Source organism: Equus asinus, chromosome 6 (genome assembly GCF_041296235.1).
Source record: "Equus asinus isolate D_3611 breed Donkey chromosome 6, EquAss-T2T_v2, whole genome shotgun sequence".
NCBI classification, from domain to species: domain Eukaryota; kingdom Metazoa; phylum Chordata; class Mammalia; order Perissodactyla; family Equidae; genus Equus; species Equus asinus.
The window spans coordinates 75,256,158-75,283,309 of record NC_091795.1 but is presented as its reverse complement, the minus strand read 5'-3'; the positions used below and the strand labels follow the sequence as shown (position 1 = coordinate 75,283,309).

Sequence of the window (27,152 nt, the reverse complement as noted above, 5' to 3'; positions counted from 1 at the left end):
GTGTATTCTTCGTTGTGGGTTCTTCCAGTTGTGGCATGTGGGATGCTGCCTCAGCGTGGTCTGATGAGCAGTGCCATGTCCGCGCCCAGGATTTGAACTAACGAAACACTGGGCCACCTGCAGCGGAGTGCGCGAACTTAACCACTCGGCCACGGGGCCAGCCCCTGTTTTTTTTTTTTTTTTTTTTAATTGAGTTATTGATAGGTTACAATCTTGTGAAATTTCAGTTGTACATTAATGTTTGTCAGTCGTGTTGTAGGTGCACCACTTCACCCTTTGTGCCCACCCCCCACCCCACCTTTCCCCTGGTAGCCACTAAACTGTTCTTAGTCCATAATTTTAAATTCCTCATATGAGTGGAGTCATACACAGATTATCCTTCTCTCGCTGGCTTATTTCACTTAACATAATTCTCTCAAGGTCCATCCATGTTATTGCAAATGGAATGATTTTGTTCTGTTTTGCAGCTGAGTAGTATTCCATTGTATATATGTACCACATCTTCTTTATCCATTCGTCTGTTGCTGGACACTTAGGTTGCTTCCACGTCTTGGCTATTGTAAACAGTGCTGCAATAAACATTGGGGTGCACAGGACTTTTGGGATTGCTGACTTCAAGCTCTTTGGATAAATACCCAGTAGTGGGATGGCTGGATCGTATGGTAGTTCTATTGTTAGTTTTTTGAGGACTCTCCATACTGTTTTCCATAGTGGCTGCACCAGTTTGCATTCCCACCAGCAGTGTATCAGGGTTCCTTTTTCTCCGCAACCTCTCCAACATTTGTTGCTATTAGTTTTAGATATTTTTGTCATTCTAATGGGTGTAAGGTGATATCTTAGTGTAGTTTTGATTTGCATTTCCCTGATGATCAGCAATGATGAGCATCTTTTCATGTGCCTATTGGCCATCAGTATATCTTCTTTGGAGAAATGTCTGTTCATGTCTCCAGCCCATTTTTTGATTGGGTTGTTTGATGTTTTGTGATTGAGTTGCGAGAGTTCTTTATATATTAAGGATATTAAGCCTTTGTCAGATATATGACTTGCAAATATTTTTTTCCAGTTAGTGGGTTGTTTTTTTGTTTCAATCCTGTTTTCATTTGCCTTGAAGAAGCTCTTTAATCTGATGAAGTCCCATTTGTTTATTCTTTCTATTGTTTCCCTTCTCTGAGAAGGCATGGTGTCCGAAAAGATCCTTTTAATACTGATGTCAAAGAGTGTACTGCCTACGTTTTCTTCCAGAAGGCTTATGGTTTCAGGTCTCACCTTTAGGTCTTTAATCCATTTTGAGTTTATTTTGGTGAATGGTGAAAAAGAATGGTCAATTTTCATTCTTTTACATGTGGCTTTGCAGTTTTCCCAGCACCATTTGTTGAAAAGACTTTCTTTTCTCCATTGTATGCCCTCAGCTCCTTTGTCAAAGATAAGCTGTCCATAGATGTGTGGTTTTATTTCTGGACTTTCAATTCTGTTCCATTGATCTGTGCACCTGTTTTTGTACCAGTACCATGCTGTTTTGATTACTGTAGCTTTGTAGTATGTTTTGAAGTCAGGGATTGTGATGCCTCCCGTTTTGTTCTTTTTTTCTCAGGATTGCTTTAGAAATTCGGGGTCTTTTGTTGCCCCATATGAATTTTAGGATTCTTTGTTCTAATTCTGTAAAGAATGTCATTGGGATTCTGATTGGGATGGCGTTGAATCTGTAGATTGCTTTAGGTAGAACGGACATTTTAACTATGTTTATTCTTCCAATCCATGTACATGGAATGTCTTTCCATCTCCTTATGTCGTCATCCAATTCTCTCAGAAAGGCCTTGTAATTTTCATTATATAGGTCCTTCACTTCCTTAGTTAAATTTACCCCAAGGTATTTTATTCTTTTTGTTGCGATTGTGAATGGTATTGTATTCTTGAGTTCTTTTTCTGTTGGTTCATTACTGGAGTATAGAAATGCTACTGATTTATGCAAATTGATTTTATACCCTGCAGACTTTGCTGTAGTTGTTGATTACTTCTAACAGTTTTCCAATGGATTCTTTGGGGTTTTCTATATATAAGATCATGTCGTCTGCAAACAGTGAGAGTTTCACTTCTTCCCTCCCTATTTGGATTCCTTTTATTCCTTTTTCTTGCCTGATTGCTCTGGCCAGGACCGCCAGTACTATGTTAAATAAGAGTGGTGATAGAGGGCATCCTTGTCTCATTCCTGTTTTCAGGGGGATGGGGTTCAGTTTTTGCCCATTGAGTATGATGTTGGCTATGGGTTTGTCGTATATGGCCTTTATTATGTTGAGGTAGTTTCCTTCTATGCCCATTTTGTTCAGAGTTTTTATCATAAATGGCTGTTGGATCTTGTCAAATACCTTCTCTGCATCTATTGAGATAATCATGTGTTTTTTATTCCTCAGTTTGTTGATGTGGTATATCACGTTGATTGATTTGCAGATGTTGAACCATCCCTGTGTCCCTGGTATGAATCCCACCTGATCCTGATGTATGATTCTTTTTTTTTTTTTTTTTTTAAAGATTTTATTTTTTTCCTTTTTCTCCCCAAAGCCTCCAGGTACATAGTTGCATATTCTTAGTTGTGGGTCCCTCCAGTTGTGGCATGTGGGACGCTGCCTCAGCGTGGTTTGATGAGCAGTGCCATGTCCGCGCCCAGGATTCGAACCGACGAAACACTGGGCCGCCTGCAGCGGAGCGCGCGAACTTAACCACTCGGCCACGGGGCCAGCTCCCCCTGATGTATGATTCTTTTGATGAATTGCTGAATTCTGGTTGCCAAAATTTTGTTTAGAAGTTTTGCATCTATGTTCATCAGTGATATTGGCCTGTAGTTCTCTTTTTTCGTGGTGTCCTTGTCAGGTTTTGGTATCAGCGTGATGTTGGCCTCATAGAATGTGTTAGGAAGTGTTCCATCTTCCCTAAGTTTTTGGAATAGCTTGAAAAGGATAGGTATTAAATCCTCTCTGAAAGTTTGGTAGAATTCCCCAGGAAAGCCATCTGGTCCTGGGGTTTTATTCTTTGGGATGTTTTTGATTGCTGTTTCAATCTCTTTCCTTGTGATTGGTCTGTTCAAATTGTCTGCCTCTTCTTGAGTGAGCTTTGGGAGATTGTAGGAGTCCAAGAATTTATCCATTTCCTCTAGGTTATCCATTCTGTTGGCATATAGTTTTTTGTAGTATTCTCTTATAATCTGTTGTATTTCTGCAGAGTCTGTTGTTATTTCTCCTCGCTCATTTCTGATTTTGTTTGTTTGAGCTTTCTCCCTTTTTTTCTTTGTAAGTCTGGCTAGTGGTTTGTCAATTTTATTTATCTTCTCAAAAAACCAGCTCTTTGTCTCATTGATCCTTTCTACTGCCTTTTTCGTTTCAATAGTATTTACTTTTGCTCTGATTTTTATTATTTCTCTCCTTCTGCTGACTTTGGGCTTCATTTGTTCTTTTTTCTCTAGTTCAGTTAGGTGTGCTTTAAGGTTGCTTATTTGGGATTTTTCTTGTTTGTTAAGATGTGCCTGTATTGCGATGAATTTTCCTCTTAATACAGCTTTTGCTGTATCCCATATGAGTTGGTATGGCGTGCTATCATTTTCATTTGTTTCCAGGTATATTTTTATTTCTACTTTAATTTCTTCAATGATCCATTGCTTGTTCAGTAGTGTGTTGTTTAGTCTCCACATCTTTATGCCTTTCTCAGCTTTCTTCTTGTAATTAATTTCTAGCCTTATAGCACTATGATCTGAGAAGATGCTTGTTATTATTTCAATTTTTTTAAATTTGTAGAGGCTTGCCTTGTTTCCCAACATATGGTCTATCCTAGAGAATGTTCCATGTGCACTTGAGAAGAATGTGTATTCAGCTCTTTCAGGGTGAAGTGATCTATATATGTCTATTAAGTCTAATTGTTTTAGTTTTTCATTTAGCTCCACTATTTCCTTGTTGATTTTCTGTCTGGATGATCTGTCCATTGATGTGAGTGGGGTGTTGAGGGCCCTACTATTATTGTCTTGTTTTTAACATCTTCCTTTAGGTCTGTTAATAGTTGCTTTATGAATCTTGGTGCTCCTGTGTTGGGTGCATAGATATTTATAAGTGTTATTTCTTCTTGATGAAGTGTCCCTTTGATCATTATATATTGTCCCTCTGTGTCTCTCTTTACCTGTCTTATTTTGAAATCCACTTGGTCTGATATGAGAATTGCAACACCTGCCTTTTTTTCCTTGCTATTTGCTTGAAGTATTGTCCTCCACCCCTTCACCCTGAGTCTGTGTTTGTCCTTGGGGCTGAGGTGTGTTTCCTGGAGGCAACAAATTGTTGGATCATGTTCTTTAATCCATTTTGCCACTCTGTGTCTTTTTATTGGAGAGTTCAATCCATTCACATTGAGAGTGATTATTGATGCATGTGGACTTAGTGCTGTTAATCTGTCACTCATTATCTTGTTTTCCTGTGTTTCTTTTCCTGTGTGCTTTAGACTACCCATTTAATACTGCAATTTCTTATGCTGGGTTTCTTAGATTGTTCCTTATTTATGATTTGTGACTCTGTTCTGTACTTTATTTTAGTGTCTACCTTGAAATTTGTATTTAGAATCTCGTGTATAATATAGTCTATTCTCTGGTGGTCTCTTACTTACTTGACCAATACTGATTTAGACCCTTTGCTCTTCCCCTCCTAAATAATTATTTTCATTTCTTATTCCAACTCGTCTTATTAATTGGTAGTTAGAGCGCTAAGATCGTCCTTGTTTTGGTAGTTTCCTTACCTTTACCCTAATGCTATAATTGAATATTTGCTATCCTGTTCTGGTTCTATCCATCGGTCTCCCTAGTCTGTGGATTGTGTCCCCTTTCTCCCTTTTTTCTTTTTTCAGGTATGAGAGCCTTCTTGAGGATTTCTTGTAATGGAGGGCTTTTGGTTACAAATTCCCTTAACTTTTGTTTGTCTGGAAAAGATTTAATTTCTCCCTCATATCTGAAGGAAATTCTTGCTGGATAGAGTATTCTTGGCTGAAGATTTTTATCCTTTAAAGCTTTGAATATGTCACTCCATTCTCTCCTAATTTGTAGGGTTTCTGTAGAGAAATCCCCTGACAGTCTGATAGGGGCTCCTTTATAGGTTATTCTCTTTTTTTCTCTTACTTCCCTGAGTATTCTTTCCTTATCTTTCCTTTTTGCCAACTTTACTACTATGTGCCTTGCAGTAGGTCTTTTTACATTGACAAATCTAGGAGATCTAAAACCCTCCTCTACACACATTTCTCCGTCGATCCCTAGATTTGGGAAATTCTCTTCAATAATTTCATTAAGCACACTTTCTGCTCCAGTTTCCTTTTCCATATTCTCAGGAATTCCTATGATCCTTATGTTCTTACTCCTCATTGAATCCATTATCTCTTGGAGATTTTCCTCATTTTTTTAAATTCTTAGTTCTCTTTCTTCCTCTGTCTGGCGCCATTCAGCCTGTCTATCTTCGATTATGCTGATTTTCTCCTCTATGTTGTCTACACGGGCATTGAGGGAATCCGTATTTTGTTTTATCTGGTCCATTGTGTTTTTCATCTCAAGTAATTCTATTTGATTCTTCTTTATGATTTCAATCTCTTTTGTGAAGTAACTCCAGAACTCGGCTTGTTTCTCTCTCTCTCATTGAGTTTTTTGATTATAGCTGCTCTGAACTCATTATCACTTAGTTTACCTACTTCCAAGTCCTCAGGACTTAATTCTATGTTTTTATTGTTTTCCTTCTGGTCTGGGGCTTTTATAAATTGCTGGATGGTAGAGGAGCGGTTTTTTCTCATGGTGGTAGAATTCAGTTGCAGTTACAGCCTGTCGCCACTAGATGGGGGTCGAGAGCCGAGTGTTATGAGCTCTCCGCCTTGGGGCAAGATGGCTGCGCCCACTGGCTTTGCTGGGGGGGAGGGGCTGTTACTCACACGCGCGGGTCTGGGTTCAGATCAGTTCTGTTCTCTGGTCTCCCAAGGCCCTTGATTTATAGGGTCCCCGCGGATGGAAGCTTTCCCCCTGTCAGCGGGTCTCCACTGAATCAGCGGCAGGAGTCCTGGATGATCCCCCGGTCGCACGGCCCCTCCCCCGCTCCTTCCCCACCCGCGCCGCAGCGATCGCAGACTCTAGGGGAGGGAGCGATGTTCTCTCCTACCGTTCCAGCGCCTCCGAAGGGGTAAAGCTAGGTTTATGATCTCCGCCTTCTTGGTATTGTAGGTCTCTAACGAGCTGGCATTATGTTTATTCTCTGAAATTCAGTTCTTCCAATCTTTTGTTGTATTTTGGAGGGGAGAAAATCCCGGGTCAGCTCACCCCGCCATTTTGCTCTGCCCCATCCAGATATTTGGTTTGTTAATGGATTTCCCCTATTACACACAATATTACCATGGATATTTGTGTATATGATTTTTGGTACAATTGTTCAAGAATTTCTCTGGACTCTATACAGAGGATGGAATTACTGATTTCAGGATACGTGAATGATCACTCTATAGGATAGTGCTAAATTGTTTTCCAGAATTATTCTACCGAATCATACTTGGACCAGCAGGATCTAAGGATTCCTATCGTTCTGCCTCTTTGACAGCCTCTTAAGTTTTGCCTGTCTAATGGTTATAGTAATATTTTTTTTTGGCGTGAGTTTAATACACAGGAGTTGGTGCCATATTAATTCTTTTCTTTTTCTTTGTGGAGTGGCACATACTGGTTTTCTTTTTTCCTAGTAAGATAAATTCTGTTGACATTTAGTACACCAACCACATTTTATTTGTCGGCATTTATTACTTTTTGTACTACTTATCTTTCACACATTCATATCTATATTTGTATACAATACAATAATATAAAAATATGTGCTTTCAAATATATAAATAGAGTTTACTTTGCCTTTTAAAAGTTATATTTCATTAGTTACAACATGCATTGTAGAATTAATTTTCTTTTTTTTTTAATTTAAAGCACAAATTTCCAAAAGAATAATCCGGTGCATAAGTTAACTGAGGAGGAGCTGCTGGCATTTACAACAGTGAGTAAAGTCTTTTTCCTTTTCATTTCATACTTTTTTCCTTGTAAATTATTTTGCCTCTGGTATGTTCTTGCCTTAGATTGCTTATGTTGAAACACTGCCACCTAAGGAAATTAAGGGGGAAAAAATCATCATTTTAGTTTCCAGGCTGCCTATATCTTGCTGCTGATTTAAACATAAGCATTTTTCTTTGTACTTGCTTGTATTTGAGGGCTGTGACCAAACATTTCTTGTTTCATTGTTTGATCCCAGGGCCTAGTCCACTATCTCCGACATAATAGGTGCTCAGTAAATGTTTGTTGAATGAATAAATGAAGTGACACAGCAAATTTGAATCATCACTCCAAAGTTAGTATAGTATGCAACTCTCTTGTCTAAAGCTGAAGGTGATGCCTACATGGGTGTGATGAGAAAGATGACTTCAGAGAGCTAGGAGCAAAACCAGGATGGGTTATAGAGGCTGAGGAAGGAAGCAATACCAAGAGCATGGAGGGTGCTCGTTAGCATTCAACAGTGTAGAGCAGTCAGGAGAAAAGGCTGTGGGCTTTGGTAATTAGAAGTGCATTGCTTCTCTCTAGGACAGTTTCAGTGGAATAGCTGGGTAGTCACCTCATTCCTGAGAATTAAGGAGGGGATGGGGTGTAAGAAAATAAAGTCGATACATGAAGGCCTCAGTTGGAAAAGAGTGGCAGTGCAATGGAAAGATAGAGTAATAGATGTTTGAGGATTCGAGATCAAAGAAGGCTTTTCAAGAAGAGAAAAGGCATAGAGCAAGGAGTCAGTCCATATATTTTTAGTTTTATGGATAAAAAGAAGATATACATGTCTTCAATGAACACAAGTTGCTTAAGATACATCATTTTTCCAAAGGCATTTTTATTATCGTAGTTAGGAAACAAGTTAGAATTCTGATGTTTTCTTCCTTTGTTATTTTATAGATAAGGCAAAAATAAAGTACTTTTATCTTGTAGAAAGGAAAGCTAGCTTACTTTGTACTTGTACTGTAATATAAATTTTGCAAGTTACTGTTTTCTATATACAGTTTTGGAATTGGTTAGATGTTAATCCTTTGAGTCCTCTCTGAGCCTTTATTTTCCCACTTCAGTATTCTTAGAAATCTTTGCTGTTTATCATTATAGCATGTATGTGTTTACATAACTATGTGAAAATGTCCCTAATTATTTGTTACATATGCCATCAGGAATTTGACAAGTAAAGTGTTAAACATTTTTAAAAGATATATTAAAAATTACTATGTACTTCTCATTTATTCATTCAGCTAATATCTGTTGAATACTTAATATTTACCAGATATTGTGCTGGTAGTCACTGGGGATACAGCAATAAACAAAGTCTTTTCTCTCCTGGAATTTACATCAGTTTACATTCTTGTGGGGTAAATACACAGTAGACAAAGAGAGAAATAGACATTTAATAAAAAGTGCTCAGGAGAAAAATGTAAAGTAGGGTAAGGGAGTAAAAATGGGATGGGAATGGCTGTTTTAGATAGGGTGGTGGGGATATCTTGATGGGAAGGTGACGTTGACCCGGGTCTGCGTGATGTGAGGCACGGGGAAGGATGCGGAGAGTCTGGAATGGTGGTGAGTTAGAGTCGGAGTAGGGAAGTAGAGAGCTGGATGGGGACAAGTGTCCAGATGATAAATGATGACCAGGATGCTTGGATTTCTTCTGATGGCTGAGGTAAACAGGATGCAGCATATGATAAGAAGTGTTCCTGCTGGCCTTTCTTGGGGAGGATGGTCAGTAGCAACATCTTCTTGCGATGGGCCTCATAAGCAGTTTAGTGTGATATATTTATATTATCCACAGTTTTCCTGAAATCACACTAAAATACTCTATTTACAGTCAAACAAATTTTTTAGCTTTTCTTGTGGGTAGGAGTATATTTATTCCTTTCTTTAAACCTTTTCCTATTTCTTTTGAATCTTTTTTTAAAAATTTCTTCTCCCATTCTTCTTCTTGTATACCGTGAGATACTTCTGAAGTAATTAATCTGATAACTTCTGCTAGTAGGTAACTCGTCCCTCCTCGCTTGTGGTAAGGTCATAAATTCAAATTTGATACTTTTCCCCGAAGGGCTTTACAATACATGAAATTTATGCTTTCTCTCCTCCTCCAGCTCTTTTCCAGATCAGAACTGACCTGAGGCCCGATCTCTTTTTTGGAGGAAAGCTGTTAGATTACAGTGATTCACAAGGCCATGCCTAACTCTTCTAAGATGAGTTTGTTCATCCCAAGTAAATCTTTAATTGGTAAGAAGTAGGGCAAGGAACTCTTATATGAGGAGGGCTTTTAGGAGCCCCAGACATCCTTTGGGCTCTGAATCCTCCCTTTTTTTTTTTATCCTAAAGGAAGCATGCAGAATACACCAGAAAAACCCAAATCAACCCGTGTCAACTCTTGCTTTTTTCTATCAGTCCGTCTTCTGATAGAAAAAGATAAGTCTTCTTATCCCTTCCTTGCGCGTGATACAGAAGCGGATAGTAAGATTAATTAAAAGTGGCCCCTGGTTTTAATGAAGAATTTCATTGAAATTTATATCCTATATAACTATATATCCTGGGGCCGGCCCTGTGGCCGAGTGGTTAAGTTCGTGCGCTCTGCTTCAGCAGTCGGGGTTTCACCGGTTTGGATCCTGGGCGTGGACATGACACCGCTCATCAGGCCATGCTGAGGCAGCGTCCCACACAGCACAACCAGAGGCACTCACGACTAGAATATACAACTATGTACTGGGGGGCTTTGGGGAAAAGAAGGGAAAAAAAGAAGATTGGCAACAGATGTTAGCTCAGGTGCCAATCTTTAAAAAAAAAAAGTGGCATAACTATATATCCTATGTATAAAATACCCTTTATTTATATCCTATATAACTCCAAAAGAGTTATTTGAGACAAGGGTGGCCACTTTTAGGTACTCCCCCACTTCTGAACTCTTGAACTTTTGTCCGTGCGTCTCTTTTAACAAGGATCACATTTGGCTTATATTATAATTATTTATGTATATGTCTTACCTTCCCCACAGGACTATAAACTCCCAGTTTTAGGGACTAGGCTCTGTTCTTTTCTGAGTCTTCCACAAGGCCTGGTACAGTGCTTCAAGGCTTTACTCATAGTTGTTGCTTAATGAATGTATGCAGAATAAGAAAATGAATGAAATATGCTAGAAGTCTGGAACAGGATTTATTTTTGTTCTACAGCTTGCTGCTGCAATGCTCCACTTAGGCCCATAATTTAGGTAATACTACTACCTATTGGTAAAGATAACCACTTGTTTCATCTTCCTCTTCTGTAGAATGGGGGAAGGAGTGATGTGTCCCTCCCTCGGCACTGAAAACTAGTTTTGAGGATCAGATTACAGAACGTATATGAAGTTACTTTGGAGTAGGTAGAGGCTGTTGGACCCGTAGTATTCAGGGATGAGCTAGATCTTCTGGTCATTGATTTGTAGGAGAACGTTTCTATTTTTTTATGCAACACTTTTTTTCTTAAAGTATGCTTTTTTTTTTTTTTTTTTTGGTGTGGAAGATTGGCCCTGAGCTAACATCTGTTGCCTTTCTTCCTCTTTTTTTTTTCCCCTTCCCCAAAGTTCCAGTGCACAGTTGTATGTCTTAGTTGTGGGGCCTTCTAGTTCTTCTATGTCAGATGCTGCTACATCATGCCCTGATGAGTGGTGCGTAGGTCCGTGCCCAGGATCCCAACTGGTGAACCCCCGGCCGCCAAAGTGGAGCATGCGAACTTAACCACTCCACCACGGGGCCAGCCCCACATTTCTATTTTTAAGGAGTAGGAATTCCCAAGTGGATGAGACCTGTTTGGAATTGGCTGTAGATGTGGAAGAGAAGGAAGCAGAGAGGAAACAGTATACTCTTTCTTGCTGGGCATCCATTTCCCTGTTCTGGCAGCAGCCTGGTGGCTGGGACTGGGCTTGTGAGCTGTTGAGGCTGTGACGTGTCTTCCTCTGTTGCTGGAAGAGCAAATGCAGTAGAAATCTTGATACTTAGACCAGAAGATTGTAAGCACTTGGAGGGAAACGAACCATGGTTATTGGACATTTGGTAAATATTTATTGAAAAATGAGTGGCTTATTGGTCTTGAACTTTGTTCAGTTTTCATGAACTGTCCTAAAGTTTACTAAAGTGATGGTGAAATCTCTTTTTTGGAGGAATTTTTGCCAGTGTTTTCAGGTTGGTGCACAGCATGTTGAAATGTATGTGAGATGTGTTTGGAAAATGTTTTAATTCCACAAGATTGGAAGCTTGTCCTAAAAGAAATACTTGACTTTTTAAGGTTGTCATTGTGTAGTGCTATTCCTGAGACATTATATTCACACATTTCAGGAAAGCTGAATGAGTCATAGTAAAAATAGCCCATATTGTTTTAGAGAGCCATTTATGTCATATTGGCTTGATAATTTAAAATTAGCTGGGTTATCTACGTTATTTCCTTTCAGATGAGCCAAGTCAGTGACATTCAGTAATGCTTTTAATTTCCTTTCATTGTTGAAAATGGGAACTATTTAGTTAATTCATACAGGTGTTTCAGTTTTCATTGGCAAAAGTTTTGCTTAAGCGTGAATTGATACTGGCAGCCTGCCTTCTGACTGTCTGTCTGAAGCCCCAAGGTCTCTGTAAATGAAAAAAGGAAAAAGACCTTTGGAAGTTACACATTATGTTATATGTATTTTCTCTTTCTGCTATCAGTTTTAAAGCTATTAAATATTTATCTATAAACATAAAATCGCTTGCTAACCACTTTTACAGATTAAAATGATCACCTGTTTTTCTTTTAGGGAATATTCATTTCTTAATTTTAATTTTTTAAGATAGGCAGTGTAACTTTGTGAGATAGCCACAATACTTATGATAGTTTGTATTAGCATTTCGTGATGACATTTTCTATATTAAGCAAGATAGCCCACCAGTTTGATTTTCTTTCCGGTTTGAATATTTGTCTCTAAAATGTTACTAATGCATTTTAATTTAATAGGCACTCATTGGCATAATGAACCTTGTAGCTATCTCTGGGTTAAAACCTGGTTACTTATAAAGAAGCAGGAGATGGGTGTATTTTGTTTCTTGTATCGGTTTGTAGGTTAACTGTTATTAAGCAGAGGCTTAATATTTTTTAATATTTAATATTTTTTGACTGGAGTTGAACTGAGTTACTTGTATATATCCTATTTTAGGAATAGATAGAATAAGTAAAAGGATTTGTGGAATCTTACAAGGCTCCACCATCTACTTTGATAACTGCTAGACTTCTTTCTTGACAGTTAACCATGCTTAAGATTAGCACTTATTTGTGGATTTACTTCCAGCCATGTTGGAGTAACTGATACTGGATTTGAACTCTCATTGTAAACAACTACAAAATTGGACAAAATATATGTATGAAACAACAATGTATAAAAAGGATAATAAGTCATGACCAAATAGTGTTTATCCCAGGAATGCAAAATTTGTTTAAGCATGAAGCAATCAATGCACTTCATCTTATTAGTATAGTAAAGGAGAAACGCCAAAGGATTATCTCAATAGAAGCAGAAAAGCATTTGAAAAAATTCAACATGCTTTCATTATAAAAACTCTTAGTACACTAGGAATAGAAGGGACTATCAACCTGTGAAAAATCTATAGTTAAAATCATTATTGATGTAAAACAATCTTTCCCCCCTAAGGTCAGGAAAAAGGCCCTCCTATCCTCCATTGAACTATAAATTCCAGCTAGTGCAATAAGACATGAAGATGCAAAAGGTATGCAATTTGGAAAGGAAGATATAAAACTGGTTATGCATAGATGACAGAATTGTGTACCTAGGAAACCCTAAAGAACGGACATGAAAGCTACTGGAACTCTTAAGCAAGGTCTTAGAATACAAGGTCAACATAAAAAGTCAGTTGTGTTTATATATTACTAGCAATGAATAATTGGGAAAGACATTTCAAAACCATTTATAATAGCATAAAATCTTGAATGTCTAGTGAAAAATTTAACTGAAGTAGAAGACCTGTACACTGAAAAAGACAAATAATGCTGAGAGAAATTAAAGAATATCTAAATAAATGGAGAGATTACCATGTTCATAGATTGGAAGGCTCAGTATTGTTGAACTGACCATTCTTCCAAAATTGAACTATAAATTAGGGCCCCCCATGGCATAGTGGTTAAGTTTGGCATGCTCCTCTCTGAAGCAGCAGCCCACATTTGTGGGTTCAGATTGCAGGCGTGGACTTAACACCGCTTGTCAGCCATGCTGTGGCGGTGACCTACATACAAAATAGAGGAAGATTGGCACAGATGTTAGCTCAGGGTGAATCTTCCTCAGCGAAACAAAACAAAACAAAACAAAAACTATAAATTAAATCCAATAGCAATCAGAATTGTAGTAGGATTTTTTTTTCTTTGCAGAGATTGACAAGCTGATTCTAAAATTTGTTTGGAAGACTTCTGCTTCTGTGATAGCCAAGTAAGCTCTTCTTGGAACCATCCTTCTGCAGATAAAAATTACAATCTACTGACAAAATACAAAAAACCAAAAAGCAACTACCTAATGACACTGGGGAATGACCAAAGGCAGAAAGATTCTGGAGATGATCGTTTACTTGGAAGAATGACATTGGGCCATTTTCTTGTTTTGGTTGTTTCTATCCTGTGGCTAAATCTCAGTGTCTTACATGCAGGGCAGCTAAGACTCCATAACAATTCAATAATCTAAGGGCAGAGTTTGGGGCTGCCATGACTGCTGTCATGTGAAGGGGGCATTTCATAAAGGAGAGAGTGACAGGTGAGGATTCTTACATTCTGTATATAAACTTTGTCTGTGTCTGGCTCACCCCTGAGCTACACGTGTTTAGGGCATACTCTAAGTAGCTCAGCTAAGCATAAAGGAACTCAGATGAGATTTGAGCAACCACCTAACAGACTGTGTGTTCAGGTTTAATCAAACCAAGTTATGTGTTAAAACATAAAAGCCCAGGGGCAGGCCTCGTGGCCGAGTGGTTAAGTTCGCACGCTCCACTTTGGCGGCCCAGGGTTTTGCCAGTTCGGATCCTGGGCGTTGACGTGGCACTGCTAGTCAGGCCATGCTGAGGTAACATCCCAAATGCCGCAACTAGAAGGACCACAACTATAAGGACCACAACTAAAATATGCAACTATGTACTGGGGAGGTTTGGGGAGAAGAAGCAGAAAAAAAAAAAAGAAGATTGGCAACAGTTGTTAGCTCAGGTGCCAATCTTTAAAAAACAAAAACAAAAAACATAAAAGCCCAACACTTTGGAACAGCATAACCCAAGTCACAGTCTGAACACTATAACAGTCATAATACGTAGGATACCATGCAAAATTGCTCAGCAAACGAAGAATGAAAAAATTGGGAGGGGCCGGCCCCGTGGCTGAGTGGTTAAGTTCGCGCTCTCCCCTTCGGCGGCCCAGGGTTTTGCCAGTTTGGATACTGGGCGCGGACATGGCACTGCTCATCAGTCCATGCTGAGGCGGAATCCCACATGCCACAACTAGAAGGACCCACAACCAAAAGTACACAACTATATACCAGGGGACTTTGGGGAGAAAAAGGAAAAATAAAATCTTTTAAAAAACCAAGGAGTTGTGAGCCATTCATAAGAGAAAAGAGAGTCAGTGGAGACTGGCTCTAACATGACCTACATGTTGGAATTAGCAGACAAAGATTAAAGAAAAAAAGCTCTTTTAATTATACTCAGTGACATAAAGAGAAAATGCTTGTAGTAGTGATGAAGAGAGAAATTTGTAGAGAAAAATAGAAGTTACAAAATCAAGCCATATGGAAATCTTAAATCTGAACATAAAATATGTGAAATAAAAATATGCTGGATGAGATTAACCATTGAATGGAGATGATACAAGAAAGAGTTAAAGAACTTGAAGATAGATCAACAGAAACTGTCTAGTCTGAAGAACAGAGAGACCAAAAAGATAAAAATAATGAACAAGCCCTCCTGGACATGTGGGACAACATCAAAAGGCCCAACATATGTGTAATTGGAGTGCCAGAAAGAGAGAATAGGGCAGAAAAAATGTTTGAAGAAGTAATGGCTAAAACTTTGCCGAAAGGTATGAAAGTCATATATTTATGGATACAAGAAGCACAGTGAGGCCTAAGCAAGGTGAAACAAAGAAAACCAGGCCTATGTACATCATAGTCAGCCTGGTGAAGATAAAACATAGAGAGAATGTCTTGATGAAAAACAGAAAATTGGCACATTAAATAAGTGGGAACAATGATTCCAAATATCTCCAACTTCTCATCCTGAACTGTGGAGGGCAGAAGACAGTGGAACAGTGCTGAGAGAAAAATGTATCACCCCAGAATTCCATATTTAGTAAATCTTTCAAGAATTATGGCCAAAGGAAGACATTTTCAGATTAAAAAAAAACTAAGAGAATTTGTTGTCAGCAGACCTGTATTATAAAAAATGCTAAAGGAAATTCTTCAGGCTCAAGTAAAATAATTTCATATGGAAGCTCAGATGTTCAGTTAGAAATAAAGAGCATCAGAAATGGTAAACATCTGGATAAATATAAAAGAGCATCATTTTCCTTACAGTGTCTTTAAAATAGATATTTCTATTTTAAATAAATTATATGATTGTCCCTTGGTATTTTTTAAACTATGTAGAAAGCATGCAAGTGTGGATAAATGGACTTATTCTCATGTAAATTTTATGTGAAGGATTACACTATTCATTTTTAAAAAATTATTTAGGTCACATTGGTTCATAACATTGTGTAATTTCAGGTGTGCATTATTACATATCAGTTTCTGCACAGACTGCACTGTGCTTACCACCAATAGTCCAGTTGTTTTCCGTCATCATACATTTGTGCCCCTTTACCCCTTTCGCCCACCCTCCAACCCCCTTCCCCTCTGGTAACCACTAATCTGTTTTCTTTATCCATGTGTTTGTTTATCTTATATATATGAGTGAAAACATATGTACACTATTTGTTCTAAATAGATTGTGAACAATTAAAGATATTGTTATTCTAGTGCACTTACTTAAAAAATGCAAAGGCATCTAGCTAAAAATCCAATGATAAGTTAAAATTGCAATCTGAAATATGTTCAAATAACCCAAAAAGAAGGCAGGAAAGGCAGTACAATGGAATAACAAATAAATGCAACCGTATCTGTAATGATATTAAATGTTAATGGATAAATACTGCAGGTGAAAGTTAAAGGTTGTCAGAATGAGAAAAAAGGACATACTATATGCTGTCTCTAAGAGATATACTCTAAGTATAAAGACTCAGATAGGTTGAATAAAAATGGATGGAAAATATTATCCCATGCAAAGATTAAGTATTAAAATGCTAGATTTGCTGAAGTAATATCAGATAAAATGGGCTTCATTACAAAGACTATTTCCACAGACAAAGAGGGCTATTTCATAATAATAATGGGAAAATTTACCAGGAAGACATAATCATAAATGTGTATGTACCTAATAATAGCTGCATAACACATGAAGCAAAAATTGACAGAATTGAAATGAGAGAGAGACAATGTCACAATCATAGTTGGAGATTTTAACACTCCTCTCTCAGCAATTGATAGAACAACTAGATAAAAACAGTGAGTAAATACGTAGATAATGTTGACAATACTATCGACCAACTTGACATACTTGATATTAGAGAACAATACGCTCAGAATACAGGGTCTTTTCAAGTGTGCATGGTACGTTCAGCAAGACCATATACTGGGCCAATAAAACAAATGTCTATGAATAAGAAATTAACATCATATGGAGTATATTCTTTCCACAATGGATTTAAATTTGACATAAATAACTCTTAGATATCTAGAAAAACTCCAACTATTTGGAAACCAAATAATTAAACAACATACTTAGCCCATGGATCAATGAAGAAATCACAAAGCAAATTTATATCTAAAAGTCAATCATTGACCCAAATGTTGCAACAATTTTCTACTGTGTTTCCTTAAAGTAAAATGGTTGTAACATTGGGGTAATGGGCAATTTTTAGCTAGAACACTAAGTGCATGAATCATAAAAGAAAAATTGAATAAACCGGTAAATTGGACTTCATTAAAATTAAAACCTTCTGCTCTTTGAAGGACAGCATCAAGAAAATGAAAAGACAAGACACAGACTGGGAGAAAATATTCACAGTACATATATCCTGTAAAGGACTTGTATGCAGAATAAATAAAGATCCCTTCCAACTCAATAAGACAAACGAACCAATTAAAAATGGACAAATGATTTGAACAGATACTGCCAAAGATATGTGAATGATGAGTAAGAGCATGAAAGATGCTTAATATCATTAGTCATCGGGAAAATGCAAATTAAAACCGCAAGATACCACTATATACCACTTGAAAGACTTAAAATACCACGTGAGGTAATTGGAACTCTGATACATTGTAAGTGTAATGTAATGTAAAGCAGTACAACCACTTTCAGTTTGACGTTTTCTCATATGGTTAATCATCAGTTCCAACTCTAGATATTTATCAATGAGAACTGAAAGTATTTATCCCCACAAAGACTTACACACAAACATTTTTGCTGTTTAATCCGTTATAGCTTAAAACTAGAAACAACCCAAACATCCATCAACAAGTAAATGATAAACTGCAGTATATCCATCTAAAGAAATAATACCCTGCAATAAAAAGAAGTGACGTACTGATACATGCAATAACTGTGTGAGTGAATCTGAAAAACATGATTTCCAGTTAAAGAAGCTAGATTGTGTGATTCCGTTTAATTGGAATTCTAGAATAGACCCAAATCGTAATGCAGAAAGTAGATCACAGATTGATTGCAAAGCAGCACAAGGGAACTTTTTGGGCTCCTGGAAATTTTGCATATCTTGATTTTGTGGTGGTTACATGGATGTATATGTAACACTACACTAAATATTGATTTATTTTATTATATCTGTCTTACATTTCAATAAAGTCACAAAGAATAACCTAAAGGGAGAAATGCATATGTGTCATTTAGAGCTATAATATTTATGATTGATTAGTTTATTAAAATAGATTTTGGTTTTAGTGTGGATTAGTTCTTGTCATCAACTTCAGAAGTACAACAGAAAATACTTTATCTAAGGGTTAGGTGGAAACAATGTAAAAGGAGAGGAACAAATTCCCATTAGGAAATTACGCTGTGTTCACATTCAGTATGAAGCTTACTCCTTTTTTAAGGCAAAATCAGGCTAGTTTTCCCCAAGTATTGTGGAAACCTATATTCAAAAGAAACCCCAAATTTAAGTGGAGGAATTTGCTGTGTAGAGCTCCTGTTGGGGCCACTTTTGACCCTTAGTGTCTAACACAAGTTGTCAGTATTAAAATGTTTGTGGAACTGAATTATTCCCCCTCATGACTGAGAGTCAACAGAAACAACAAACAGAAAGATAGCTGGGATGAATGTAAAACCTTAAGAGTTCATAGGGCAGAAAACTTGTGTATACAATAGCATAGGTAATTGACATCTACTAAACTAAAGTGGTGTTAATACATGATTTCAGGTAACTTCTTGTGTTAGTTGATATAAAAATAGCTAATTAGTAGGATTTAATTATTTTAAATCTGTAAATGCCATTTTTAGTAAAGTCTATGTTGGGTCTGGAGATTAAACTATTGGTTATGTGGCAAAATGTTAACACTTGGGTGAAGGGTATATTGGAATTCTCTGTATTATCCTTCATGGAATTTTTAATTTAGCCAAGATCAGATAAACTTATGAAACTGTAATTAGCAATACCAGGCAGTTTAAACTACAAGCTGATAACACAGATAAAAAATTTCCTAAGTACTTAGCAAAGAAGAAAACATTTAGAAGAAGAGCTGTCAAAGAAGGCTTTGTGCACTAAGGGAGGATTTGAGCCTTGAAAGACAGATGGGGTTTAGATAGAGTGATAGCAAGAGCAAAGGCAAGGAGATGGGAAAGTGTGAGTTGTGCTGACTTCATTTAGCTGTGTTGGAAGATTTGTTTAGGGCAGTAGTGAGACTTAGGGAAAAATAGATTTGAGACAGATTTTAAATGGGCTACAGAGCAAGAATCGGGAATTTGGACTGCTGTGTCACTTCTACTGGGAAGAATTTATAGAGAAAATTTGAAATTTAAATTTATTGTCGTTTGGTACTGATTTTAACAATGAATACTCTTTTAGATAAATCATTAAGAAGCAGCAGTAGTTCAGCTTTTGATAGTATTTCTTTGTTCTTTGCTCTGTAAGGTCAGCCTGACCTGGGTGGGCATTGCCGGATTTGGCTTTAGTGTAGCCAAACAATTGTTCACCCACAAGGAGAGCTCTGAGCTTTGATTTATGTGTGGAAAAAGAAGCTATCTGAAAACTCCTTCATGTTTAAAGGAGCAGACTGTCTGTCTGTCATGTAAAGGATCCCAGTGACCTCTGGAAGAAGATTATTTGAAACGTGCAGTGATAAAAATGAAAAGGAAATTTGTTTTTAATAGAAACAACACTCCAGGTCCTCTTTGATGGTGTTACAAAATTTTCTTTCCTACTTATCTGGGAATTAGGGCACTGTCGCATAGACTGGGAAATTGTTAGCTAAATAAAATAATGCCCATATATATATATAGCGTGTCCTAATATTACAATTTACTTTTTAGTGGGAGTTAAGGTGGTATTCACTGACTTTTTCATTTCAAGCAGTTGATGGAGTTTCCTCGGATGTTAGATGATTACAGTTCCTTTTTTAGTGTGAGTCTGAGCATCAGCTGGCATATCTTAAAGTGATAAGCTCATACTGAGGTGTGCAGAGCAGTCTCCCTTTTGCTCTCAAAATATCTTCTTACACTCCTTAACAGTTGCTGAAGTGGATTGATTGTTTAACTTATAAAATGTTGCAACTATAAATGAAAGATATTACTGGAGTTCATTTCAACTTTTACAATAATAATGGAAATATTGAAGAGTATATGAAGAATTATATACTTGTAAAAGCCTACTGACTCATTGAGTCAACTTTCACAGATTTCGGTCAATGAGATTTGAGAAATGAGACAACTTAAAACAGCCACACAAATGTTCTCTCTCACAGTTGAGTGGCTTCTGCCCTGATGTGTGAAAGTGGTGAGAATTCCATCTCATATACAAGTGTATGGTTGCAAATGGCACAGTGTTGTTTGGCATTGTCCTGATTCTCAAAGTGCTGCTAATTGAACACACCAAATTTCTTAAGCTTCCTTTTTTTTTTTTTTACTGGATTTTTAGCCAGTACTCATAATTTAGTTAGCCAATATTTCATCAAATTACTGTTGTTATTAGACTCCAGGTAAAAATAAAATGGATTTAAAAAAGAGCATTTGCAACTGTATGATTCCGCTTAATATGAGGTACCAAGAATAGTCAAATTCATAGAAGCAGAAAGTAAAATACTGGTTGCAGGGGACTGAGGATGGGGATATTGGGCAGTTGTTTAATGGGTATAGAGTTTCAGTTGCAAGATGAAAAGAGTTCTGGAGATTGGTTCCACAACAATGTACTTAGAACAGAGCTGTACACTTAAAAATGGTTAAGATAATACATTTTATGTTATATGTATTTACCATAATTTGAAAAAATTGAAACGAGGGGAAAAAAGATAGCACCTGAAATAATGTCAAAAAAGTCAAATTCCTAGGAATAAATCTATCTACAAAACATTATTTATTTTTATTGAGGTATAATCGAGGTGACATTATTAGATTCAGATGTACAATGTAATGATTCAGTATTTGTATATATTGCAAAATGATCACCACAGTTAAGTCCAGTTAACATCCATTGTCATACATAATTACAATTTTTTTCTCATAATGAGCATTTTTAACATTCACTCACCTAGCTGCTTGCAAATATGCAATACAGTATTGTGTTATTAACTATAGTCACCATGCTGTACATTACCTCCCCATGACATACTCATTTTACAACTGAAAATTGGTACCTTTTAACCCCTTCACCCGTCTCCCACCCCCTGCCTCAGGCAACCAACAATCTGCTCTCTACATCTATGAGTTCGGTTTTTTGTTTTTTTTAGATTCCACATATAAGTGAGATCGTACAGTATTTATCTTTTTCTGTCTGACTTATTTCACTTAGCATGATGCCCTCAAGGTCCATCCATGTTGTTGCAATGGCAAAATTTCTTTCATTTTTACGGCTTAATAATATTTTTTTATATATATAATATCACATTATATATGTGTATTTATGTGTGTCTTTTCTTTGTTCATCAATTGATGGACATTTAGGTTGTTTCCATGTCTTAACTGTTGTAAATAATGCTTCAGTGAACATGGAGGTGCATATATCTTTTCAAATTAGTATTTTCATTTTCTTTGGATAAATACCCAGAAGTGGAATTGCTGGATCATATGGTAGTTGTATTTCTAATTTTTTGAGGAACTTCCATACTGTTTTCAATAGTGGCTGCACCAATTTACATTCCCACCAACAGTGCACAAGGGTTCTCTTTTCTCCACATCCTCTCTAACACTTGTCATTTCTTGTCCTTTTCATAATAGTCATTCTAACAGGTGTGAGGAGATATCTCATTGCGGTTTTGATTTGCATTTCCCTGATGATTAGTGATGTTGAGCATCTTTTCATGTACCTGTTAGCCATCTGTATGTCTTCTTTGGAAAAATGTCTATTCAGATCCTCTGCCCATTTTTTAATTGGATTGTTTGTTTTGTTGCTATTGAGTTGTATTAGTTCTTTATATGTTTTGCATATTAACCCCTTATCAGATATATGATTTGCAAATATTTTCTTGCATTCCATAGGTTGCCTTTTCATTTTGTTGATATTTTTCTTTGCTGTGCGTAAGGTTTTTAGTTTTATATAGTCCCACTGTTTTACAAAACATTATTAAGAGAAATTATTGAAGACCTAAATAAATGGAGGGATATGCTATGTTCATAGAGGACTCAATATTTTAAATTTTCAAGTCTCCTCAAAGTAACCTACATAATGAATGCAATCCCTAACACTGTCCTAGCAGTTTGAGGCTTTTTGTTGTTGCTGTTGTTTTTTGGCTTTGTAACTCAAACTGATTTTAAAATTCACATGGACATGCAAAGAGCTAAGAATAGCTGGGCAGTCATGAAGAACGGAGCTGGAGTACTTACATTGCCAGATAGCAAGACCTATTGTAAAACTATGTTAATGAAGACAGTGCTTATCATATTGTAGTCCTTGGACTGGCAGCATCAGCATCACCTAGGAGCTTGTCAGAAATGAAATTTCTCCATCTTCACCTCAAATCCTGTTGAATCAGAATCTCTGGAACTGGGGCCAAGGAGTCTGTGTTTTAACAATCTTTCTAGGATATTCTTATGCACTTTAAACATGCCAGTGAGAAACGCCGAGTGGAGACATTTTGACATAAAGAAATGCACACCAAGCGGTGGAGGAGCTGATAGAGAGTCCAGAAACAGATCCATACGTATACCGTTCATCTGACGGAGTTGGCACTGCAGTACAGTGGTTAAGGGTAGGCTTTTCAGTAAGTGGTACTAGATGATTTATATTCATATGAAAAAAAGCTATCTTAACCCCTGTCATGCTATATATACAAAAATCAATTCCAGATTGAATTTGTGAAAGTGAAAGCAAAACTATAAAGCTTTTAGAGGAAAAATGTAGGAGAACATCTTTGAGAACTTAGGACAATAAAGCTCTAACCATAAAACAAAAAATGATAAACTGGATTATTATTAATATTAGGTACTTCTTTTTAATACTAACTTTTTTCTATTGAGTTAATGATAGGTTACAATCTTGTGAAATTTCAGTTGTACATTATTGGTTGTCAGTTGTGTTGTAGGTGCACCCGTTCACCCTTTGTGCCCACCCCCCACCCCACCTTTCCCCTGGTATCCACTAAACTGTTCTCTTTGTCTACTTTTAAATTCCTCATATGAGTGGAGTCATACAGAGATTGTCCATTTCTAGCTGGCTTATTTCACTTAACATAATTCCATTCCCTCAAGGTCCATCCATGTTGTTGCAAATGGGACGATTTTGTTCTGTTTTACGGCTGAGTAGTATTCCATTGTATATATATACCACATCTTCTTTATCCAATCATCTGTTGATGGGCACTTAGGTTGCTTCCACGTCTTGGCTATTGTAAATAATGCTGCAATAAACATTGGGGTACATAGGACTTTTGGAGTTGCTGACTTCAAGCACTTTGGGTAGATACCCAGTAGTGGGATAGCTGGGTCGTATAGTAGTTCTATTTTTAATTTTTTGAGGAATCTCCATACTGTTTTCCATAGTGGCTGCACCAGTTTGCATTCCCACCAGCAGTGTATGAGGGTTCCTTTTTCTTCACAACCTCTCCAACATTTGTTACTATTAGTTTTAGATATTTTTGTCATTCTAATGGGTATAAAGTGATATCTTAGTGTAGTTTTGATTTGCATTTCCCTGATGATCAGCGATGATGAACATCTTTTCATGTGCCTATTGGCCATCTGTATATCTTCTTTGGAGAAATGTCTGTTCATATCTCCTGCCCATTTTTTGATCGGGTTGTTTGATTTTTTTGTTGTTGAGTTATGTGAGTTCTTTATATATTGTGGATATTAAGCCTTTGTCAGATATATGACTTGCAAATATTTTTTCCCAGTTAGTGGGTGGTTTTTTTGTTTCAATCCTGTTTTCCTTTGCCTTGAAGAAGCTCTTTAGTCTGATGAAGTCCCATTTGTTTATTCTTTCTATTGTTTCCCTTCTCTGTATACCGTTAATATTTGTAAAGCACTTAGACCAGTGCCATGTCAGCACATAGTATGTGTTATATGTGTTTCTCATATAAGAATAAGTAAATCATATATTACTCTCCTCCACCAAAAAGACAGAGGACTTATGTCCAGAAAATAAGAATACTTACAGGGGCCGGCCCAGTGCTGCAGCAGTTTAAGTGTGCACGTTCCGCTTCGGCAGCCTAGGGTTCACCAGTTCGGATCCTGAGTGTGGACATGGCACCGCTTGGCACATCATGCTGTGGTAGGCGTCCCACATATAGAGTGGAGCAAGATGGGCACGGATGTGAGCTCAGGGCCGGTCTTCCTCAGCAAAAAGAGGAGGATTGGCAGCAGTTAGCTCAGGGCTAATCTTCCTCAAAATAAAAAAAAGGAAAAGAAAAAGAAAAAAAAAGAATACTTACAAATTATCAAGAAAAGTTCTGACATTCCAATTGAAAAAAATGGGTAAAGAACTTCAGTAGAGACTTAATAAAGGGCGTTAAAATGGTCGTTAACATGTTAAAATGTGCTCAACTTTATTAGTCATTAGATAAATGCAAAGCTATTAGAGAAATGCAAATTAAAATCATAATGGAATACCACTACATACCCACCAGAATGGCTAAAATGCAAAAAATAGGTGATATATGTTGAATGTTGCAAGGACGTGAAGCAACAAGAACTCTCTAGTATTTCTCATGAGAGGGTAAAGCGGAATAACCTTTTAGAAGATGTGCAGTATCTTTGAAAGCTAAATGCATGCATGTTCTATGGCCTAGCAGTTTTACTCCTATGTATACACCCAACAGAAATACTTGTACGTAAAGTGCGTGTTCACCTAAAGAACGTGTCTTAGAATGTGCATAAGGGCGATTCTGATAGCACAGCTGGAATGTTCATAGCACATTTGTAACAGCCCCAAATTGGAAACTACCTAAATGCCCATTAGCAGGATAATGGTTAAATAAATTTTATGTTTATGTAGTGGAATATTATGCAATATTAGAATAATATGAACCTTCTGCAACTGAATATAACTATATGGATGACTCTTTCAAACAGTGTTGAGCAAAAGGAAGCAGATACAAAAGAGTACTCTGTGATTACGTTGTATAGAGTGGAAGAACATGCGCACTGATCAGTGGTGTCAGAAGTCAGGATAGTGGTTGCCCTTTGCAGTGGGGCAGGGAAATGACCAAAACAGAGAACAAGGGGGACACTGGGTTGCTAGTAATGTTGTTTCTCGATCTGGGTGCTGGTTACATAGGTCTGTTCAGTTTGTGAAAATTCGTCACACACTTTTCTGTATGTATATAATGCTTTAATAAAGAGAAAATTGGATTTAGTAGCCATTTCTTTGCTACCTCAAACTGAAAAATACGTGGAGTCACATAAGGCGTTCACATTCATGGAAGATGAGTTGCAGTGGTCATTCTTTCAATATTCTGAAGGAACAGTATCTTCAAGAAAATGAATGTTAATAAAGAACCTTTCTTCAGCACACTTTAACCAAACTAGAATTTCTTATATAACAATGATTTCTTTTTAACTGAAAAAATTCATTGTAGTTTCTTGTATGGATGTATTTAAGTTCATTTAAGTGTTTGAGTATATCTTCCGTATAGTCTAAGTAAAGATAAGCTATGAACTTCCAAACTTATCACCTATGTGAGTGCTTTGCTTGGGAAAAATCTGAGTTACACCTTTGAGCCCATCAGTGCTAGAAAGCGTCAAGATGAAGGATGACCCACTCATTTCTGTATGAAAAAAGTGACAATTTCTTGCAAAAAGCACAGAAGCATCAATCACAGCTTATTCTCACAATGAACTTTTGCCATTATCTAGGTGATTCTGTATATTTTTGTTCATCTTAACAAAGAAAAATAAATGTAACGATTATGATTGTAAGGAGTTGTTTTATACAAAAGAGATAGAGCAGTATGCTGTAATAATGTGCAGCCAGTTGTCTTCAAGTTAGTGCTATCTGAACGTTGCACCAAATGTCAGAATGGAGCTGTCAGTACTCTGAAGTCTACAAGGAAATAGTTTAATCATAGTGGGACGTCATTTGGGTTTATGTCACTTGGAAAGAATTCTAATAAATTGAATATTTGTACAAGAGAAAAGGTTATTGCTGTGCACAACTGCTGCCTGCCAGTTCACATAGCTAACTAGTATTACTCACTTTAGATTTTAAGATAACTGACAGCAGTACCTTTTCATGGGTGACTCGCTAAGCCCTGCACTGGCGTTTTGAGCAGGGCCATAAAGCTTAGGTAGTGCGGTCACAGCTTAATTTGTTTGTGGGTGGTTTGCCTTCCGAGGGAGCTGGCGTACACTGAGCCTGCAGAGACGTGGCAGATTGCTCCTCTGGGGTGAATAAAATCCTGGTTAAGAACCACTGAGGTAGAGGCTTTTATAGTTGAGTAGTTATTGTATTTCCCTCAGAACGAGTAGCTAACTCTCTAGTTATCAGCCTTTTACTAAATTCTATTATTTAGCACCAATTTTAGAGCAAAATTTTTAGAAATTTACAGGACATTTCTGAGAAATGAGTGAATTTTATAAGAATTAGCAACATGCAATATTTTATGTCTTCATAGAAAGTGTGTTCTTTGGGGGCATAGAGGATGAGATGATTAAAAAATAGTGTTCACTTTAATTTGATTACATGGAAACATATCAGAACATTTTCAGGCACTAAAATAGCCCAGCTTTTGGGAAACAAATTCTGAAATTTGGGAGATGCTGAGTATATGTTCAGGATATTTCATCCAAAATATCATTAGTGGCTTTAAAAAAACAATGAAATATTAGTTTGGGCACAGTTATATTTTTATCTTCTATTCTCTGTTTTAAGTCTTTAGCAACACTGAACTAGACTGTAAGTTTTCTTTCTCTTTTTAGGGACTTTGTCAGTAATGATTTTGTAAAATATATGCTATTTTTTTATTGTGGTAAAACATGAATAACATAAACTGACCATTTTAACAACTTTTAAGTGTACAGTTCAGTGGCATTAAGGACATTCACATTGTTGTGCAATCATCACTCATCCCCACCGTCCATCCATCTCCAGAACTTTTCCTTTCTTTCTTTCTTTTTTTTTCCAGTGAGGAAGAATGGCCCTGAGCTAACATCCATTGCCAATCTTCCTCTTTTTGCTTGAGGAAGATTGTCACTGAGCTAACATCTGTGCCCGTCTTCCTCTGTTTTGTATGTGGGATGCTGCTATAGCATGGCCTGACAAGCGATGTGCAGTCCACATCCAGGATCTGGACGCGTGAACCCTGGGCTGCTGAAGCGGAGCGTGTGAACTTAAC

General features: G+C 37.1%; 1 protein-coding gene across 2 annotated transcripts in view; it reads left to right on the top strand.

The window, feature by feature from the left end:
• TTC27 (tetratricopeptide repeat domain 27) overlaps positions 1-27,152 on the top strand; it is a 176,440-nt gene that overhangs the window by 41,278 nt on the left and 108,010 nt on the right. For both annotated transcript variants that reach the window (XM_014854931.3, XM_070512289.1), the window contains one exon: positions 6,962-7,028. In XM_014854931.3, the coding sequence (XP_014710417.3) occupies positions 6,962-7,028 (67 nt within the window). The remainder of the gene's footprint in view (positions 1-6,961; positions 7,029-27,152) is intronic.